A 22,480-nucleotide genomic window follows, 5' to 3' on the forward strand; every position below is an offset into this window, starting at 1 on the left:
TGTACTCGCGTGAAAAAAAGCTATTTCGCGGAGGAAAATGTGGTCCGCTAACTGATAAGATACCCAACAGGCAAATGCAGTAACATGGAAATTCGGGTCCACTTTCTTATCGCGATGTTTGCTTTTGAAAGAAATCAGTTCCGCTTATTGGTCACGGAGATATCTAATCCCCTGCTTTGATATCTATTGACAAAGTCTGAAGTGTTTGAATACTGCCATAAATCATAACACTGGACGCTTTACGTTGTCGTCAAGAAAAGGCAGACAAGCGTTTGAAGTTTAATTTTGCATACTGGTGACACCTGGAGGAACTATGATGGAGGAATGCTTAAGCGAGAGTTTCCATGAGTCCTCGTTTTTGGCTGTTCCGTGCCCTGGTGTCGGAATAAAGGCTCGTTCATACTCAGACACCTCGATCTTCAAAAATATTCCCGAAAAAAATCGTAGCTATTCTCATAGTGAAGAAGACAATTGTGGACTCTCGTCTCCTCCGAAGATTACGACAGCAGGTAGTATCGAAGGGTCAATCGATCGTGAGACGTCGACATTAAAAACAAAGCGCAAGAATTCACGCCAAAGATCACCATTTAACAGCGAAAAGGCTTTCGACATTTTTTCCAAGTTTACAAAGAATGACATTGTGGCTAAAGTAACAGCAAGCAGCCCCAAGTTACTAGCAAGGCGCGCGAGGTCGAAGACCAAAGACAGTGAATGCCGAGAGACGGTTAGTTCAAATTTGAAATTTTATTCAGATCTTACAAAATTTTTGCGCCATTTTACCACACTGATAGTACATTTTGTGTTTTTTTCCCTCGTGATTTATCCAAGTGATACAAATATTCACAGAAATGCGTGACTTTTATGAGAAGCTCCGATTAGTCGGATTGATTAGAACACCCGCTATGTTTTATTAGGAACACTAAGATTGGACCCCAGGCGGGATAAAGGAGTTCATTTGCAACCTTGCCTCTATTGTTTTAACTTTCGGAGTGTAATATAACGGCAATGTTTTTACAAACTGATAGCTTTGTTTGTTGACACGGCACACTATCTATTGCTTAGCGAAACTATGTTCAAAGACAATTGAATAATCAGTTTCGGTTGAATAATTTGTTATACTTACTTTCAGAGCGGTTGAAAGGTTAGAAAAAGTTTACATTCAGTGTTCGTAAATTAGGCCAGTTTGCCTTTCTAAATACTTGTTCGTTGAAGTTACTGTACCATTTCGGCCAAACGAACGTCCATACTGAACTAAATTGTAATAGAACCAAATTTATTTGACGTAAAGTTGTTATGATATCACTTTTGAGACTTTTTCTTTAAAAAAAAAGTCGGTCTCGCCTCTGACCACAGACAAAAAGGAAGATTGCTCACTTGATTTTCGCTAAGACTGACGTCAATTCGCTGACGTCACTGTACCACGATCTTAGTTATTAAAAATGTGTCTCTCTGATTGACTTACTAACATATAATTTACTAAAACTCCTTGATTCTTGTTTCAAGGGCAAGTATCAGCAACTCATTAACCAACCGCGAACAAAATATTTCATGTTATCAGCCTTACTGTATAAATAATACTTCATGTTTCAGTAATAGCACACTGAGAGGCTTGTTTTACACTTGGTGCAATGTCCAAGCACAATTGCCAGAGAACCGGCACAAAAGTCACAAAATTGCGCTTCTTCCAGAACCTTATATCTGATATTGTTCATAATGGACGCAATTGCTCCATTTTGCGCTAAGAAAAAAAAATGGACTGTAAGTCAGTAAACAGATACGTACTTCCAAACTAACGATGTACGCATGCATGCAGTTGAGTTGACATCAGTGCTAACCGAAAATCGTGCTGTTGTTGTTGTACATAGTCTCGACCTTGTACTCGCAGCGCCACCGCACCTGAATTCTGATCTGGCTTGGATACAAAGAGCCGGTGTGTTCACACTCAGATATCCCCTTGTACTTTCCGCGAGCATCGTATTCGAGTACTGTGCTGGACACTAAGTGTGAACATAGCCAACGTTTTAATCTCTTCTTAGTCAAATTCAGTGGCGGATCCTGGGGAGGGGCCCGGGACCCCCTTAGGGCCGAAAAAAATGTTTTGGAGACTGCCCCCCCCTACATATCTCAGGGTCTGGATGCCCCCCCCCCCCCCCCTTATCTCAAGGTCTGGATCCGGCACTGAAATTGACCCGGTCGTAACGATGTCGTTGGATTGCGGCGGTACTTTCCTAGCTGCTTTATTAATAACACCTGCCTTTTTGGCAGTAATTTGTGACTGCAATTGTTACCGATACTGGTTATGGTTGTAAGTCAGTCCGAGACGGACAAATCGCAACGGTAAGGCAAATCTCGCTTGCGACCCATTTTAACACGAAATAATCCGAATCGGTAGGAACTTCAACTTTATCTTTAAGTTTGTCCTTAAGGATTTTTAAAAAGCTCCCTAAAGTTTCTTGCTCATATATTTCGTTGCTTACAGTGACGTTCTGGGTGCAAAGAGTCTTGAGACCTTTCAGTTCCTCATTCCTCAGAGTTGTTTGCATTCCGAGCAATTCTGTATTTATTTACTTCAAATAAATGGCGACGCAAAGCCTAGTATATAGTGAAACGAACCGTGTGCCGATTTTAAAATGTCACGTTCAGGTGAAGAGATGACATGAGATGCTTCAATCAATAAAGTGACGTACCAGACACTAATGACTAAAAGGGACTGGGACGAGGAAATGAAGAGATTTTTCAAGCATCCATCTACTTGTCGGATACGCTCGCACCATGGCCATAGTTACTCAGTTTTTGTATATGACTAAGTAAATTATTTATAAATTTTCAACAATGTGCTTTAAAGAAAAACTCAATACCATTGTACTAAGTAAATAATAAACACCTAAATATAACACTGGAAATTGTTCAATATAAACGCGACATAATGAGGCATTATTCTGCCCTGATAACCAACTTATCTTTCAATATTTAACTCATTCTATTTATTTGACAGGTTTTCCTTGTGGAAAATATTCAAGATGGATTGGAACCTGCGCTTAAGGTGAGCACATTTACGTCACTGCCCTTGTCAGGTTAATTAGTTAAGAAATGCCGTGGGTGGATGTCAGTTTTGAAGGTCCTGTGAGTCATTTTGAAATTGAAATCTTGCTTATATTTCTCATCTGAAACAGAAAGGGAAGTTGAAATGTTCACTTTCTTCCAGGAGAATAACTAGAGTATTTGGTGTGCGAGCGGCTCAATTCCTCTTATATTTCAATTCGTGCTTCTGATTGGTCGTGTGTCGAGGGAAATTCAAAACAATCCAACAATCAGAAGTACCCAGATCGGAATAGTTACACGGTTATCACTGCGGAATTTGTGCGCTTGTTCCTCTTCATTTCGCGGGGAAAAGCTATAGTGGCTTTGCGAAATGTCGGCATTTCGGCTAAGTACGTTATAAAAATTCATGCATTTGGTTCGGCTTATGTGAAGTTCGGCGTTTGAGTCACCGCCAGACTGTCCGCAGTCGTTTTCCCGGCTGAGCCGATCCGATTTTGAATATTGATTGAGACGTCGACGGCGATATCTACAGGAAATTAAATTGTATTGAATTGGATTCTTTTTATGTGAAATACGGCTTCTGAACCAGGCCAAAAGTAATATGTTTTACGGAAATCGGTCAGATTTTTGTAAAATATATTTTTTTCTGGAAAATGGCCGATCAGTTGAAAGGCTTCATGCGAGGAGAATGAAACTGGCCAATATCCTGTCTGAATGGCTCAGAAACCCAGGGAGTTGAAATCCAAAAAACATTTCCGGGGAAGCATGCCCCCGGACCCCACTAGAAACTTACCCCATTGGCGCTCGTTTAGAAAATCGGTCAGTATTTATCCTAGTTCCGTCTAGAGATGCTGTAGCCAGACGTCACTTGATGTGTAAAATGAAGCAAAACTGAATGCAAGGCTGGCAATACGGCAAAGGGCTGATTTATTTAAGGTCAATATTTCGGCTAACAAAATTAGCCTTCCTCAGGACCAGAGCTGTACAGAGAGAAAATGTTTTTAGGTTATACAGTAGGTTATAAGCGACCACCGCTGAAATCTTGGCATTAGTTCAAGGGGCAAGTTCCACTTGTAGTAAATTAAAAGATCTGGAGATAAGACGATTGAGGATACTAGTGGATACTATTATCCATGGCGTGATCTATGGACTATGCTGCAGGCTGGTATGCAAATTTTGGCAAGGGCAACCTAAGGGACCGGTCATTATTTATCACCTGGGGGGGGGGGGGGGTCGGAGGATTTTGGGGGGGATCACTTGATTTTTATGAGAACAGAGGGGGGGATCAGTCGTAACTGAGAGCCCAAAAGGGGGGGATCACTGAAAATTTTGGAAGGATTCAGAGGGGGGACCACTCAAATCTGCTTGAACAATGCCAGTTTGAAAGCATACAACATAAATGTGCCCATTCTGCTGGGAGATGATGGCATTTGCAATCTCAATTTGTTCTATTAACACAACTTTATTTAAAAACGGAAGTCTGTCACTCTGGCGAATGTGTGCATTTCAATTTATATCGAGAAAGCTTTGTTTTAACGCTTTTATATTTTTCCTTTTATAACGTGCTCATGACTTAGCTAATATTCATCTTTAAACATGACAGGTGAATTCTAAATTGTGAACTATATAAACTTCTGATAACTGAAACATTGTAAAAAGCGTGTTTGTTTAAACATAAACCATTTATCGCCTCTCCAGGAATGGGCGTCCTGTGTCAGCTCCATGCTAAATTCGATTCAACTGCTTTATCTGCCTCATCTTGAGCCTTATCATCCCATTCAACAACTTCATTTGCCTCTTGAGCCTCGTCATCCGATTCAACAGCAACACTTAGTCCCCTTCGGCAGGTTGACCCTGGACTTTGTGCCCTTAAAATGGCCGCTACTTGCTCTAGATTTTTTGCTAGGGTCGTGCTAAAAATACCCTTTTCTAGTAGCCATAGCAAAGGGTCTAGACGCAAACGCCTTGTTAGTTTCTTAGCAAAGTCAGCATTGATGCTATCTACAGGAGTAACTCTATCATTCTCTTCGATTGAACCGAAAATTTGCCCCGCGACCTCGATTGAGGTCAAGTTTCCTAAGAGATGACGTGCCCTCTGCTTGAGTCGCTTGTCCTTGGTTTTTCGGACCTTCCTCTTATTTTCCTTCTTTCTTCTTGACATTGTTGATTGTCTCGCGCACAAAGGAAACTTCTTTGACAGGTTAATATGCTGATAGGGACTTGGCGGACTGCTATTTGGCACTCTAAAAAAAGTAACTTTGCAGTTTCAAGCACTGATTGCAGTTTTAAGCAAGATTGCTTGTATGTCAACTGAATTCAGATGTCTGGATCCAGACTAGAAAAAGACACGGATCAAGAGACACTTTTAAAAAAAGACTGCGCGATAACGGCTTTATTATGCTGTAAGCACATCATAGTTAGAAATACTACCTGTATATGAACGTTTAAAACACTAAATATACACGTCGAAAGGTGAATATGGGTACAAAGACATGGGGGGGGGGGGGGGGGATCACGAAAGTTATATATAGTTATGAGGGGGGATCACTTCAATAAAATAACATTTAAAGGGGGGATCGGCTAAATTTCATCGTGTTTAGCCCAAAATCCTCCGACCCCCCCCCAGGCGATAAATAATGACCGGTCCCTAAGTGAGATGAAGATAGGCGTGGGATAAAATAGATGGACAATTCGGTTATTTCTTTTTAGAAAGCCGGAAATTGCTGTATATTTTTTGATTTAAATGTTGCTCGTAAGTGGAAAAAGCGTGAACAGCTATGACAACTTTTATTCGAACAGAGGAAAGAACACTCGCTCTTATCGTAACACGCATTATATAAACATCACGTGGGAGGAGAGGGTGGTGTTGCTATTTGATCTTCCTGCCGGTCACACACAAGCGAGGCATTGACAAACATGGCCGCCCAAGCGTACGACGTGTGCAAATGTTTTCACTTCTAAATCGGGGCCATGTCAGAGCGAAGGATCAGCAAGGCTCATAAGAAAGACCGGGAATCAACTGTCTCTGCCGTAGACATCAAGTCTCTTACATCGAGTGAAAGTACCTTTTCTTTGAGGCCGTTGAAGGTGGGAAAGTATTCAGCTGATACACCGTAAATGATTTTATAATTACGTACTTCTTAGTCTTTTCATGGCTCTGTATTGTTGGTCACGCTATCGAGTTTATAAACTTAAGGACTTTTACAAGTGAGCATTACACTTCGGAGTATTTGCTAAGCCTAAGCCTTGGCCCTGTTGAAGACACTTTCACAGCTGAGTACAGCTCATCTCAACCCGACATTTTTGCAAACCAAAATATTTGATTCCTTGTTTATATCCGAAATTGAGTTTCGTTGTTTGACCAACTTATCTATTATTTTCCTAAAAGATTGAATTTTGAGGGGCGAAAATGAACATTTATTTATTTCTGGATGTGTCGAGAGTGCGTGTTTCAGTAAAAGGTATCTTCAAATTATAGGTATTGTAAATTCGACCTTCCCACTAGCACTTGGTGTTATGTGTTCATCCCGCGGTGCCTTTCTTTCAATTTAGGCTTAAATTATGAAACAGTGTTGGCTATGTATCAAGCGGTTTTCTGTGCAAATTGTTAAGATGTTAGATAAATTACTGCCATCCTTCCGCTTTGGATTTATGCGAAAAGCTCTTATTAAAATAATACCGCAAAGTTTGTTTTTGCCTGCAGGAGGTTGTCACCGGAATTCTTCCCATCAGCTATGAAGATGAAATTGTGCAGAAACGGACGCAAATTTTGAGAGACCCTTTGCAGATTCTGCTGGTTTTCCCGGAGGACGATGTTGTAGTAAGTGATCTGACTTTTAAACGATCTCGTGTCGCACCACAAAATGACTAAATGCATGAGGCGTTTTGCATTTTAACCCTAACCGTATAAATTTACGACCTTCGATGTCTTCGCCTTTGTAGTAACATTTATCAGTGATCATGGGTGAATTTACATTGTACTCGGAACAATGGGAGCACAATTTCTGCCTCTTGCCAACCACGTGCGAAGTGGTGATTTTCTAAAAACAAGTAAGCTTAATTGCAGATAGAAAAAACTAGTGTTAGTGTCAAGCGCATCGATTTTTATCATGCACTTTACTGGCTTTGTTTTCTTCTCAAAACAAAGCTTAAGAGCAATGTAATGTAGATCTGCCTTTAAGGCAATTTTTCTCTAATTTCATCCCTTACACCGTGTTAATTTTTATATTTTAATGTTGTAACGTATTGAGGGTTTTTTTCTTTGTTTTTACTTTCTAATGGTCATCTGGATAATTTTCCTTTCAAGCAAACATGTCAATATTTCGATTCCGGTATTTAAAAAAATCCACATTGTTATGGACCCAATTAAAGTGAGTTTTTCATCTTCTTTAGGGTATATTTGAATTCTCTATCTCGAAACATGACCGACTTTTGTTGATTCTAGATTAACAATTAATTATACGTAAGTCCAGGTTTTTGTCTCCTCAGAAGTATTTTGTTTTCAAAACAGGCAAATGATAGATATTAAAATTTCATGACGGCTGTTCGGTCTGGTCGTCGGCGTTTGCAGTCTGAATAGAACTCGTGTTTTGCCGCCGTTGTAGATTCCCAACAACTTGATCTCATGTCGATGGAATTTTGCGATCCCGATGAGCCTTTTCAAATAAGAGTAAGTCTGCTAAAATTCTAAGAGGAGAAACCCTGTTTGGAGGATTTGCTTTTTTAATATGTTTGAGAAAGATTTTACCATTCACAGTAACAAACCGGGCGAAGCCGAAGCATTTGCGTTGAAGGATTTTGTAACAGATATAAGATCATATGAAAGTTGATTTTGAATGGGTTTGTTTTTGACTTGAAGGTGCATATAGTCGCTTAGTTAAACTTATGTTTTGATTTTATGTTCTAAGAATTGTCCTTGACTTTTCCTCAAGTCAAAAATCACGATCATTTTGAGTGTATACGGCATTTAAACCTACTCCAATATTGTGTGACATGCTCAAAACATTTTGGTTCTGACTTAGGTATTTTTAATCAAAGGAATTTTAGTGTTTCCGATCTGCGTCTAAAGTATTTGTTCATATGCATTTTCATTCGACGAAAACTTTGGCGAGACGTGACATTGAATATTGGAAAAGCTTGTAAACAAAAATTTCGATTCCATATTCTGTTTTGCACATGAAAATTAATGGGCACTGCAAATTATATAATTACACAGGTGTTTTTAAGAATGAGACGCCTTTAGTGAGGATAGAAACAAATAAAATTTATTTTAGAGTTTTCTATGTTTTTAGTTCATCTCTATCTCACACCTTAACACAAAAAAGTAAAAAGTTTTCATCTTTTGTTGAAAGATCCTAATTATTGTTTTTAAAACATTTTTGACCTGGTCATGTCAGCTAGTAATTTTATAATTTACAGGTGCAAGCGAAATAGCACTGATTCTACAAACGTGGTAAAATTTAGTTGTTCTAATACTGTATGGATCACTGGTGTTCAGTGTGTTACCTCAAAAATGCCACTCATTGTTCAGATAGCAAGAGGTTAATCTGCCACCACTGACCTGTGTTCATTTTCTGTAGTAAATAAATTGCATTTCTATACATTAGCATACAAATTTAATTACTGTAGTTCCTGTTTCTCAATTTTTAGTTATGGGTGTAATATATTTAAGCACTAAAAGGATGAAGTGCTTGATGGTTTTTTTTGTTCAGTTTCATTCTTTAAGGAAAAATGAAGTTATTAAGGGATCTTATCAGTAATACATTTCAGGGCAAGAAAATGTGTACTTTTGCTTTGATGGGGCATCCTTAAATTATTTTTAAAACTTTGAATCTTGAGTGTTGTAAAAACTACACGTATACCGGTAATTAAATTGTACATTTCCCTTGCTAAATGCTGGTGAATAATTCAGGAAGTCAGGCTAAGGTAATGCTTTTAGTAAACAAAATATAAACCTTAGAAAAAACTTACCCTAGCTGAAGGAGATAAATTCATCTTGTAGAAAATGTTTTCAATGCCATTTATCTGGAATTGTTATTACATTCTGCCACTGACATGTATATAAATAGAGCGGTTTTCACTTGACCGTCGAAAGTAATTGAGGAATTGGTTTGGTTTTGGTTTTACTACGCCCTTTGGTTGGCTAGTGTATTTACTTTGGTTTTGGTTTTACGACAGTCAAGTGAAAACCGCTCTAAATGAATAAATATATAAATAAATAAATTATAAATAAATAAAGATTTGGATTAGCACATCCATAAAGTGGTTCTTCGTCTACCTGATTCCTGGTCAAATTGGAATTTGGAAATGTTGGTTTTTGAGGAGAGCTGGGAAAACCGGAGTATGCGGAGAAAAACCTCTCAAAGCAGGGGAGAGAACCAACAACAAAGTCAACCCACATATGGAGTAGAAGCTGGGATTTAAACCCAGGCCACATTTGTAGGAGGAGAGCGCTCTCACTACTGCGCCATCGCTTGCTCCCCAAAAGTAGTAATTAATGTATAAATGGTTTTAAGAATGTTTATTTTTTTACTTTTTTTTTATCACAAACCTGTCTTTTTTATTGGATACTGTTTAAAATAATATTTCTTCTGTTGTTTCAAAGCCATAGGCAAACAAAAATCTTTCAGGGACAGAATATTTTCATTGAAAAATCTGACAAGTAGAGAACTTAAACTTTCTAATATGTTTATGTAGGTCCATATTTGATTTGTCCTTGCATTGCCCATCTGATCCCAATGTTTTTTTCCCCTATGGAACACACAAATAAAATTTTAGATCTTACGGTTTACCTCATACTGTGGTATTGAAGAATGATTGTTTTGTTATTTTTTTGTTATTTTTTTAGGCCTTTACTTTTCCTCGTGAGCTAAGGACTATACAGTCTACCGTTCCTCATGATGCTCTGTCCAAAGCTTCAAACTTATTCACGCGTGAGGTATGTTTTATTTATTAACTTAGTGTGGCCGTCACTGAACATACAGTCACATGACAGTGATAAAATTAATGATCATTGGTAAAAGGAGATATCCACTGGCAAATGAAAGTGCAAACTGACCTTACTTTATTTGACTTGCACTTGCTTTGAATAGACCTTATTCACGATACCTGTCATCTTTGCATGTGCTTTAGGACTGAATGGGATAAAAGCAGTGTCACATGGTTTTTGAGCGGGCAAACAAGTGATAAAATTTGCCAATGTAAGAAATCGCAGTTGAAGTTGTTTATTCTCTCGAAATGATCGAGACAATGAATTAATAGTAATGCAAAGTGTACTGTAGGTCGAGTTTTGAAATTTTTTTCAGTGGCCAGATGGAAAATTCTGGTTGCCAGCAAGTACCTGTGAAATTTTTGCTCAACAGCGAAACAAAAAAACAACAACGATTTTAAGACGTTTTTTTTGCACAAGCTTACATGTAAAACATGATCTTTAATGCTCGTGAACGAACGTAAAAGTCAGACTGCCATGTTTTTTGATGCACTAAAAGGCATTAAATGATCGTGTAGTGTAGGTGTCTAAGTTGAAAGGACTTTTCCTCAAATAGATGGCCGTATTAGTTTAAAGACTGAACATTATAAGGCGACAGTGTCTTTCCAGGCACTTTCACGTGAAACTAACCGCCATGTTGCTCGTACCAGGTCACCTCAGGCAAAAAGTGTTCATACCAGTCTCCCACCTTTGGTGATTTTGTTTGCCCATAGACATAATGCTTTTAATAAAGGATTATGTTGTCCCGGTCTATTTTTGAGGGTGTCCTCCTCTATTCTTACTGTACAACATTAACTATTTTATGAGTTGCACTAATGCTGACTGTTATGTGCCTTTTGTAGTGCATCAGATGCTACACTGCCAACTGGAGTTGTATTGAGAACAAGTATACAAGATATGGGGGCAGCTATCTCAAACTCCCTAGGTTAGAACATTATTTAGATGATCATATTATGAATAAGTAAAAGTTATTAGTTGGTTTAAGTTCAAATGAAGTGGTGTTATCTTGAAATGGAGTACTTAGCTTGCAGTCCTTGCCAGCATCCAATGAAATGTTAAAGCAGGCTTGATCATCATCATTAAAAAGATGGACTTTTTTGATATTCACGTATGTTATAATTTATTACGTATTTTATATTACTTATAATTTATAAAGTATGTATGTATGTATCTATTTATTTTGAATGGACAGACCAAGACGAGGTGAGGGACTGCAAGAACAAGTATTTGAGATGGATGTTGCGGATGAAGTGGACTGTGGAAATCAGGTTCCTTGTTGTTTTTTTTTTTATTATTTAGATTAATTCACAGTTAAACCTCCTAGAAGTAGGGAGAAACCTAATATCAACGTCTCTGTGTTAAAAACCTACACATATGTCTCAGGAAGTGGCCCCTACTCACCTATAATTTAACCCTTTAAGCCCTAAGAGTGATCAGCATCAAATTTCTCCTTGTAATATATCAATGCATTGTAAAACAGAGCGGTCATGAGAATTAAGGACATGATCACACAACATGAATCTAATTGATACTTCAACAAAGTCTCCCCACTACTTCTATGAAAATGCATAGGGATAACAAATGAGAATTTGAATTTTGATACTAGGGTTTCAAGGGTTAAGTTTTGTAAATGCGCTATGTCAACTACACTTGTATACTGGTTAACTTTTCTTGGAACTTGTAGACTTTTTTCAGACATATATGCTTTTAACTGTTTGTGAAATTGATGAAGGAAATTAGGAATAGTCTTTTTTTCATGAAATGGTTTTTTCTTACCCCGGCGCCGGGGTCCATTCTCGTTATATGTACAGGATGAAGTAAACCGTGCTCAAGGCTTCGCTGTAAACTATCAACAATTAGTTAAGAAAAAACCTCAGCACCCATGTTTCTTTACCTTCTGATGACTTTTGCAAAGATTTTCTCCAGAAGGCCCATTTGGAAGTAGCTAGAGAACCCATCCCCACCCGTCAATAATGGACGAGAAGTCATGTAATTACCAAGGTAACCATTTCGGCTGTTTTCATTGATTTTCAGGATTTGATGATGAGCCCTTGCAGAGAGAAAGGCATCACCAAACAGGGCTACCTAACAAAGGCACCCTTTCATGGTGAAAGTAATGGAACTCCTGGAGCGAAGGTCAGAGCTTTTATTTAGACATTTGCAAACAACTTCAAGTCGGTGTATGGGTATTTCTAACGAAATGGAAATTGTGACAATCGCCATTTATGAAACGACAACCTTAGAAATTAAAGCAACAATCGCATTGCTATTCCGATCAAGCTTGACAATGTTAGTGTGCATTGAAGGCAAAGCAATATGCCCTAAAGTGTGCCAGCTGCACATTCAGAGTTTTTGTTTTATAATATATTAAACCTTTTGCTTTTTTTATTTGAAATCTTATTCCTATCGTTGTCGTCTGTTACTCCACCAAGCTTGCCAGCTGGGCTTGTAGTGTGACCACATAAATTAATCCTTGATATGCAATAATTTTGTTGAAAAACTGACGATTTGATGGGAAACACGCAACGAAAACCCTTAGAGAGGCTCAACGTAAATTTATCATTTTAACATTTTAGATACTACATGTCTAGTGATGACTGCCAGAAAAAAAACAAAGTGGATGGACTCCCTGCCCTAAGTAAAATTCCCCATAACCTTCATACAACCTCCACATAGCTTTGTAACCAATATTATGACAGTATCACCCCTCCCCCAAACCTACCTAGCACTATAAAAACTTATTGATTCTAAATTTTGAAAAATGCTCTTACTAGAAAGAATCTCAGATTTGTTTTTTTTAAGCAGTTAAGTTTTGCTGCAGTGTATTAAGGATAAGAAACCTTGTTAAAAAAAAATAAAATAAAATAAAAAAGTCAGGGAGCTGTTGTAGGTTGTGTATTTTGTTAGAATATTCATGTTTTGTGGTCTTAGTTTTTTAAGCAAAAATTAAATGTCTTGCATACGAAAGGGAGGTGCCACTTTTAGATTTCAGAAAATAAGAACCCACTTGGGAACCTGAGCTGAGGTGTTGTAAGAAGGATGAACACAAATCTGAAGTACATTAATTTTTTATAACCTCTAAAAGGCCGTTTACCGTAAATGATCTAATAAACACCCGGAGCGTCTATTGAATTCTAGGAATCCAAGCGGACGCATTTAATGGATAGGAGGCGTTTACTTTCATTACTGTAACTACATGTAGCTCAACAAAGCTAATATTCTTTGTGCGAAAATGTCAAGAGAGTTAAAAAGAGCGGAATATCCAGCCCATCAATTGATACGTCAAGCCAGCTTAGTGATCCATATCACCCTTTTAAATCTCAATATCGATGTCAGAAGCCTCGGTCATTGTTATTGTGTTGCCACCATTAGTCTAGACTTGCTTTAAACTTGAAATTGAACAAGATGAAATACGCAAACCCTTGATAATCAAGCAAGAAACTGAATGAATTGAATGATTTTGCACCTCTTTGCTAATTCCTAGTATTTTGGAATAATAAAATAGTTTTTCCTTATCTGTTAAATCTAACTTTTACTATTATACCTCTTCTTAGTTAAAAAGTAAACCTATATTTTTTAAGACACCTTATAATACAAAGTCCTTTTTAGTCCCTTTAGCTTTTACTTCTTCCTTACCTCTAAAATCTAGCATTTACTGTACTCCTTTTCTCTACCTTTTTTCTTTACAGAACTTCAAACGTAGGTGGTTTCATTTAAAGCAGATATCAAGTGATGGATCATATGTTCTGGAATACAAGAAGGTATGGACCTTCCTACCCTGAATTGCTGGTTGAGACGTATTATATCAAGTATGAGACGCAGTGTTTCATCACCAGATAAAACACTGAGAAAGGAGTTGAAATTGCGCGGAGTATTTTTGACGAAGTTCGAGGCGTTTCATCTGGTGATGAAACAGTGTGTGTCGAATGCGTGACATTACTTCTCAAACAGAATGATTTTAGGGAGGGAGGGAGGGACGGAGAAATTAAGGATGCAAAAAATGAGCAGTTTTTCATCTGATTTCCAAACACTCATTAAACATTAAGGTCCTTTATATTTTCTTTATGAATTACTACATGTGTATTGCTCCTCAATATTGTGGATGTGCACTTGGGTGCGAAGTCAGTTTAAAGCATTCTACTCAAACAACCCCAAACAAATAAAATGACGGTTTAAAGCCCCGATGAGCAGGAAGCAAAAATTGGGGCTATTTACAAATATAGCTTACGAGTTAAACTCTAGTCTACCGAGAAGCTCGTCAAGCAAGTAGTCAGCAGTACAGTCAAACTCGTTAATACGGACACTGAGGGGGCTACAGAAAGTGTCCGTATTAACGGATTGAATTTAAAGGAAATGTACGGGCTTTCTCTCCCCAGGGACAAAGCAAACTGTCTGTAATAATGAGGTGTCCATATTAAGCGGCTGTCCGTAGAGCGGGCTTTGACTGTAGTTAAAGTTATGACATGCTCTCTCTAGAGAGCAATTTTTCTTTACGTACATAGTGGGGAAAGACTGCCGTACATTGTAAATGCGTTTTTTTGGCTTTTATGTCTCGAGTAGTAAATATAGTTTTGTCGCTGATTGTTGGTTATACATGTATGCAGGATGATGTTAACACAAGCATGGCGAGAGGAGTGCTTTACTTAGATGCGTGTACACACATCTCAAAGGTACATCAAGTACTTAAAGATGAACTTTTTGTTATAAACAGAGAAGTAGTCGTAAATTAAATCCGCAGCACATTTGACCAGTCACATGATGATTTTTTCTTTATTTATGTTGTTGTCAACCCTGTAAATCTGCCTTTCCATGCTGGTGAAGCTTAAGTGTCGTACATGTGATTTTCCGCCAAGAGCTATACAAGCGGTGGTTATACCCCTGGGTCCGGTTGTTTGAAGACCGGTTAGGTTCGGCTTTCCTTATCTTTTGTTCGTAACCATTTTGGTGATGATAATGACAAATGACGACTTTCCATTCTCACTGCAGGGAGTCAAGGGACGCATGTACGGCTTCGAGCTTCACATACAAGACAAATTATACAGCTTGGTGGCTGACAGTCAGTCGAATATGGACTCTTGGATATCTGCTCTGTGCAAGGTTACTGGAATAGATATGGAAGGGGGAAGCAAAAGTGGCCCATTCAGTATGATCAGCAAAGTTAAAATACCCAAGGCTCATCAGTCGCTTCGTGAAAGCCTTAAGAGCAGCAAGCATCCAGAACTTCTTGAATACGCCAAAGAAACCGAGGTGTTAAACGCGAAGAGAAGGAAAGATGGACGAAAGAAACTGTTTTCGCTTGTCCACGACTTGGACAATAATGGTACTTGTGTGAATTATGATGATGCGAGAATAGACGCTGATGTTTTCAAAGAGCATTTTGGATTGCGTATTGTGTTGGAGTGTGAAGAACTGAAATTTCGTCTTTTGAGAATTTTACCTGATGGCAGTGAAACAAACATTGAACCTTTTTTTCTTTCTATCGCGTTGTTTGACGCCAAAAAGGGAGCGAAAATCTCGGAAGATTTTCATTGTGATCTTAATGACCCGTCCACAATGGATATGCTCCGGGGATCGGAGTTGATCGAGAATGGTCACTGCGCAAATGGAAACGACGTTCATCACACAGGACTGGATAGCCAGGAAGTGGAATACGCGTGTCCCAGGAAGGTAGGCTGCTGAATAGTTCCGGGAAAGGCAACCAGCGGTAGTTTAGTTTTCCAAACACGCTCGCGCTCGTGCCATTCCCTCGTTGTCGCATTCTCTTAATTTCAGTTTTACGGACGTTTGCTTGTGTTTCCTCCTACTTTCGTTAAATTCGAGTTGCACTCTCTCTTTCCGTTTCCTGAAAGTTCCAGTAATTACTGGGCCCAGAAACCTGTTCTGTGCTTGCCATATTTGCATTCAAGATCGAGATTTTAATATTTTTGAAACAGACACAATTGTAACTATCGGTCAACCGCGAGAGAAATGGACTTGTTTTTTTTAGGTAAAGCTCTCACCAATATTCTTTACGTTATGATTTTGTAAAATAGGGCATCCTCCCGGGACTGCCGGTACTTTTAAAGGTGAATTTAAGATGTCTGTGCTCTCTTCTCGCGCCACGGGAGTAGCGTTTTGTAAGAAACGTTTGATTCCGCTTTATATTACTACCTGGTAAAATCCTCCCCGGCCGTGTGGCAGACTAAGAAACGCGCTGGCTTATGGGGGAAATGCGGAAGAAAGAAGTTGAAGAACCAAGGCCATGCTTGCGTGAATTATGTCCATGTAGCTTCTGGAAACGGCTATAACTTTACTTTACAGCCAGCTATCGTTTGGAAAACAGGCCCCAGTTGTTAAAAGATGTATTATAAGGCTATCAACTGGATAAATCGCTATCCACTGGATAGCGCGTTTAGTTTCCCAAATGCTTATCCGCTGGATAGTGATTTATCCGGTGGATACCGTTTTTCAACGTTTGAACAACTGAGGCCAGAAAGTTAAAAAGTAAATAGATAAACGTTATATCCGTAAAATTTTGCCTTATTCAGATTTAATTTCAGCCTTACCCTACATTTTTTTACATGTCCGTCCAAATTCTTTCCTCAGGCAGTCTTCTCTATAACTGATCCTAATCCGGAAGTTTACTTAGTAATCAGAATAGGGAAAGTCTTGCAGGGAAGCATTGGTTCTTGTGTAGAACCGTACCTCAAGTCTGGCGACACGAAAAAAGCGGCTCTAAAAGCACACAAACTCGCCGAGATCTGCTGCAAGAGCTTGGGACAATACGCCATGCCCTTTGGTTGGGCGGCCAAGTAAGTTTCGTCAAGATTTTGAATTTTCGGTGAATTCAAGGAAAGTGAGCCGAGTTAATGTTCCCAAAGATTTCTGGGACTGTAACTTGGAACAGGGAAACAAATTGGCCAATAGGGAGCTTATGCAACAAAGACGGCGACGGCGACGGCTACGAAAACGTCACTTAAAAAGTGAAGTCGCGTGGCCTCAAACTTTATCGCGCTTATTCCATCTCGTTTAATTCATCAAATGTTGGCCAATTTTTTTTTTGTATTTGAATTTTAAAAGACTATCAAAGCTCAGGAAAAGAAAAAGAAAGTTGTTGTCTTGTGTTCACGTCCTGGACAAAACGTGAAATTAATCACTTGCAGTCGTGCAACGACGGCAAAGAAATGTACAAGCAAGCGTGATGCACGTGCAAAGTTGTTGTTTTGCCAGAGTTTAAACCGATTGCTTTCTTGCCGTTCTCGTTGCCGTCGCCGTCGTCGTTGCTTATGCTCCCTAATAGCTGAATAACGCATCCCCAGTAACGATCCCAGAAATCTTTGGGAGAAATTTCTCGGGCTACTTTCTTTCTCGTTTTTTAAGTGGCAAATTGCGCGCTATCATTGGCCAGAACAAGGTCGGTGTATGGTCTTAAAACACGCGCCAATTGGTCTCACGCGAAATTCCACGATTGGCGCTAGCCCACTGCAGTTGCCTCGAGATCTGATTGGTTTATCATACTCTCTGCTCGTCTTTGGATCGGCCAGAGATCTAGTTCGGTTTGGTTTGACGGCACTTAGTTGAAAATCTGTGGAATATGTTGTGTCTAGTTTTGATGCAGTAGTCTGTGCAATAGACGAAACTAAACTCGGTTAAATCTGTTCGCCTGCCAAACAGCGCTGAAATCCTTGTTCTGGGCCCCCACCTGTGTTCCAGGATTTGAGTACGCACCACGATTGGTCTGTTAAAAAGCCACTGTCGATTTGCCAATCAGGATGAAAGGAAATTCAAAACGCATTTCCGGTAATTCGTCGAGTCCGTTGGCGGCCCAGAACAACGATCTTGGCGCTGCTGCTTTGCAGAAGTTACTAACCGGGGTCAAATTACGTCTGCTACGCAGGCTGTGATGCAAGCGGTGTCATTTATTCTTCCTTTTTTTTGTTTAGACCATTATTCAACAGTGACAATGAACTCGACAACAGTGAAGCAACGTCCATTTACAAACAGGTAAGAAGGTGTTTTAGTTATTTTTCCCACATTTTTTTTTTCTTGGAATGCGACCACGTCATTTTTTTTCTTTGTGCTCTTGTAGTTGGCGAAGTTTACCGGCTATCAGCTAACGTATCACTCTCCCAGCTACCTTGTTCTCTTGCGTTGATCGTTCTTCTAGAAACTTACAAAGTGTCGTGTTTTCCCCATTTCCTTCCAACTTACGCTGACGTTTGTGCTTTTGCAGGACAGAGAAAAGCTAAGTGACGATGAAGTGATTAAACTCTTATCAAACTACAGCGTCACGTAAGTCATTTGATTACTGAGTCGTTTTGGGCACTTCAGAGAGTTGGTTTGTGCGCTTGTCTTCCTTATTTTTCCTTATTTTTCTATTTATTTACAGAAAGGAGAAATTCAAGCAACACATCATACCTGGAACCTTACAAATTTCCCTCAAGACATACAACGAAGGAATCACGAGTAAGTTACTATATAAGAACTGAACACTTTGTTCTCAAAATTATCCTCGAAAAAAGGCGTCACATATTGCTTTAGAGCCGCTACGAGTTTTTGATTCATACACACAACCAGTGCTATTGTTTATAGTATGGTGGCGAGTGGCCAAGGGGGGAGGAAGATAAAGAAAAACATTAGATTTTAAGAGCTGAAGGGTAGCTAGAAACCAAGGGTCGGGAACTTAAATCCCGGAGCACTCTCCTCGGAGCAAGTGACTTGCGGTGAGTCATTCACACTTCAATAGTGCGTGATGATGTCTACAGTCTTGCAAGGTGAGTCTAACCTTGGCGACTGTGGCCCTTATCTTGCGGTGTGACCATTCAAATGAAACCTCTTCAGCAGTACTTTCATAAAGTACCATTGTTTTTCTGCACTTGTGATATTAAATTTTGTTTATTTTGTTTACTTTTGATAACAAAAGCATGAATGAGCTTTCGAGTAATGTAGAATTTGTTACTCTACCACTGAATTTGCACCCACATTATTATCCTGAGAAAAGAGAACACAATGCGCGACGCAACTACAAGGTTCCCCGCGAAATGTCGTCTGAGAAACGAGCGCAGAAATTCCATACCGATGACGCGTCACTACTCAGATCTAAGTAGCGCTTCCGATTGGTCGAGCCGCGTGGGAAATTTGCTTTAACAATTCAGAAGCACAGTTCTGTGTAGTGACGAGTTATCAGTATAGAATTTCTGCGCTCGTTTCTCACACGTCATTTCGCGGGGAAACCAGTGGTGGCGCAGGGCTGCCATTAAGATGCGGGGGCCGGGGATTTCTCCCGGCTACTTTCGTACGAAAATGGAAGAACAATAGTACCTAAAGAATTCCCCAGCTGTTTGATACCCCACCTACTTGTTGTATTTACCCGGAAACTCTTGGTGACAGCCCTGATGTTGTCACGAAATGTTGGATGTTTTCTCAGGCTAAAACATTATTTGACATGTTGGCGAGCAGTAAGATTAAGCTCTTTTGTTTCACTTTGACGAAGGATTTACATTATCTGCTTTTGTACCTAGATTCTATCACGTCATCACTTATTCCCCTAAAGCCTTGGGATGATTCATCTGGCGTCATTCGGCCCACAGTTGAAATAGAGGAGTTTTCACAAGCATTCCCCGAGGCTGCTCATCCATACACTTCATACGTCAACAACCTCTATGTCTACCCTCTCTCACTCAACTATAGTAACCAAAAAGTTTTCTCCAAGGTAAGTAATTCACTGGTTATAGAAAGAGCGTTCTTAGTTGCTGTCTTTTGGGTTTCTTTTCTCATCTTCTTGCAACTCCAAATTGCAGAATCAAATCGCGTATGAATCTCAAGCCCTTTTTCAAACGTCAAATTTCACGTCTGAATCTAATGCTAATAAGCCACAACAATAGATTTTGTTCATCAGTATTTCGCTCAATACCTGCGAATCTAATCTCAATTTTGATGACTTATTCGAGCTTTAAGACTTACTGTTTTCCGTGTGTTTTAATTAGATGAAGGTGAACTTCTTCCCACCAATCTAGTTTTTTTTCAAATGATTTTATTTGAATGTTAATGAAAAGGGTGCATTTTGTGCCTTTTAATTGAAGTATGTAGGCAAACAACCCCATAACCTCGAGCAACGTAACAACTCTCAAAGTTAAGTGATAGGCATCTATTTTTGAATTTTATTGTTAATCAAAACAAAAACAAAGTTCACTTCTACTTCTTTTAATTTCTTCCTTCCAGGCAAGAAACATTGCTGTAAAGATTGAGTTCAGGGATTCCGATCATGAAAACGCTCGGCCGCTGAAGGTATTAAAACTAACAACAACAACAACAAAAATCTTTATTGTGCTCTTGATACAAAAGTGTAGAGTCATGTAGAGCCAAGGAAATAATTGTGAAAGAAATGAGAGCACAGCCACTCAGAAATAGCAAAAGCTAATCGCGCTGAGTGGCTGGGCCATGCGGAAAAGTAACTAGATATCAAAGTTGTCATGAAACCTCTAAAGCACGGTCAAAAAAAAATTCGAAAGTGAAGAATGATCATCGCAGTAACTTTTCCATATATACTTCACAAAAAAAAAATCCTTGTTTAGTCATTATTCCCTGGAGAATGAAGAGACTGGTTGTTGGTTATGAAATTCTTAGTTTACGACATGTAAATACCTCAGTTGAAGGTTGAGACTGGCTTCAAACTGAAGCTAACATCAAGGTCTTGCTGTATTTTACTTTCCAGTGTATATACAAGAAAAACGGCAACCCTGGATTCACCTCACACGTGGTTGCCGCTGTAGTCCACCACTGTACCAATCCCACTTATTACGAAGAGGTCAGTCAAACAAGATGATAGGGAACTTAAGCAAAGACGTTTTTTGAGCGACGTACGTCAACCGGAAGTGAGGCCTTCTCCCTTTTTATATACCTTGACGCTAACAAAGTTGTATTGCCAAGTTTCTTTTCTCTTATAACGACGCTTTACTCGAGAGTTTGAACCAAACCACTGCCCATTGATGCAAAAAGTCCACTACCTGTTGACGTCCGTCGCTCACCTCTCTCGGGGAGGTAGAGAGAGCTCTCTGGGAGCTGGATGAGATAAAAAAAAGATGGCCTCCTATGTGACGTCACTTGACTTCGCTTAGCATTTTGATTTGTTGATCGGGATACTGCAGACGATCAATCCTTTTGAACTGTTTTCAATGCCCTACGAAAGATTACTCGTTTAAGAAGAACTTCCTGTTTACCTGTCAATACACACTGTTGGTTTTTCGTCTTCGTTCTGTTTTCGTCCAAAACCACTCTGCTTTGGAACGTCCGGCTTAATAAAGATAAACAAATTAAATAAAGACTACTTAAAACTACATTTCAACTTTTACTTACAGTAACTAAAGAAAAACGTAATTCACACTTGAAAATAAAGGAGAACGCAAGGAAAGAAAAAAAAATTGCACTTGAATTCTCTCTACAATATGTATGTAATCTTTGTGACTGGTTTCTTTGGTTTGGTTTCAGGTCAAAATCCAACTGCCTACTCAACTAACTGAGAAGCATCACGTGTTTTTCACGTTTCAACACATCGCGTGTGAACAGACGAAAACTAGCATTGGTACCGGATCTATGAAAGGAAAACCTCTTTCAATTGAGACACCAGGTCTATACTGATAGCTTTGCAAAGTAAACCAATTAATATTGCGTGTGAACAGATTGGAAAGAGCATTGGTACCGGATAACTGAAGGCAAAACCTTTTTTCAATATAGACCCAGTTGTTCGAAGGCCGATTAGCGCTTAACCCGGCTTTCTGTTTCTTGTGTTCAAAAGCATTTTCTCTATTATTTTTAGAGCTTCCAATCATCAACTTGTAGACAAAAAGGATTAAAACTGAAATGCTTTTTAAGCTTTCAAATCTGAATTCAAATTTTGCTCTAACCGTGGGTTATCTTAACCCAGCTTTGAACAACTCGGCCCTGGTCTTTACTGCTAGCTTTGTAGAGCGGTTTTCATTTGAGTGTCGAAAAGTAATTGGTTTTGCACTTTCTACACGATGCGATTGGCTTAAAAGATTCGCGCCACCTTTTCATCCAATCAGAAGTAAAACCAAAGCCAATTGTGACGCGCTCGCATGCATTTTCCCGCGCTTTGCGTCAGCCACATGTAATTACTTCGAGTTTTGATTGGTTCAATGTATTGTCTGTGTCCTACGTGATTGGCCAGAGTAATTACTTTGGTTTTGGTTTTACGACACTCAAACGAAAACCACTCTAAAGTAAACCAATTGCAGTGGAACCCGGTCAATACAGACGCCAAGGGGACATGATGTGATGTTCCCTAAACACTTTTCGTTAGGGAATGTCTGGAATGTGACCGTCGAAACATTATACTGATTTTCTTCGTTCTTTCATTTTAGTGGGATATGCCTGGATGCCAGTCTTACAAGGAACGCTGTAAGTTGTCGAACCAATACCAGATTTGCGAAGGATATTTTAGGTTAACTCTTG

The 22,480-nt window shown here is 39.2% G+C and overlaps 1 protein-coding gene across 1 annotated transcript in view; it reads left to right on the plus strand.

The window, feature by feature from the left end:
- Positions 1–257: 257 nt before the first annotated feature.
- The window catches only part of LOC140950147 (dedicator of cytokinesis protein 11-like), a 54,651-nt gene continuing 32,428 nt past the window's right edge, over positions 258–22,480 (plus strand). Inside the window, exons 1-19 of the mRNA XM_073399332.1 lie at positions 258–724; positions 2,996–3,043; positions 6,746–6,862; positions 9,890–9,979; positions 10,873–10,955; positions 11,223–11,298; positions 12,065–12,166; positions 13,720–13,791; positions 14,635–14,700; positions 15,017–15,697; positions 16,616–16,821; positions 17,953–18,013; positions 18,243–18,301; positions 18,399–18,475; positions 19,531–19,721; positions 20,231–20,296; positions 20,724–20,816; positions 21,497–21,635; positions 22,390–22,426. Of these exons, the coding sequence (XP_073255433.1) occupies positions 314–724; positions 2,996–3,043; positions 6,746–6,862; positions 9,890–9,979; positions 10,873–10,955; positions 11,223–11,298; positions 12,065–12,166; positions 13,720–13,791; positions 14,635–14,700; positions 15,017–15,697; positions 16,616–16,821; positions 17,953–18,013; positions 18,243–18,301; positions 18,399–18,475; positions 19,531–19,721; positions 20,231–20,296; positions 20,724–20,816; positions 21,497–21,635; positions 22,390–22,426 (2,675 nt within the window). The 5' untranslated portion in view covers positions 258–313. The remainder of the gene's footprint in view (positions 725–2,995; positions 3,044–6,745; positions 6,863–9,889; positions 9,980–10,872; positions 10,956–11,222; positions 11,299–12,064; positions 12,167–13,719; positions 13,792–14,634; positions 14,701–15,016; positions 15,698–16,615; positions 16,822–17,952; positions 18,014–18,242; positions 18,302–18,398; positions 18,476–19,530; positions 19,722–20,230; positions 20,297–20,723; positions 20,817–21,496; positions 21,636–22,389; positions 22,427–22,480) is intronic.

This window comes from Porites lutea, chromosome 10, assembly GCF_958299795.1.
Source record: "Porites lutea chromosome 10, jaPorLute2.1, whole genome shotgun sequence".
Classification (NCBI taxonomy): domain Eukaryota; kingdom Metazoa; phylum Cnidaria; class Anthozoa; order Scleractinia; family Poritidae; genus Porites; species Porites lutea.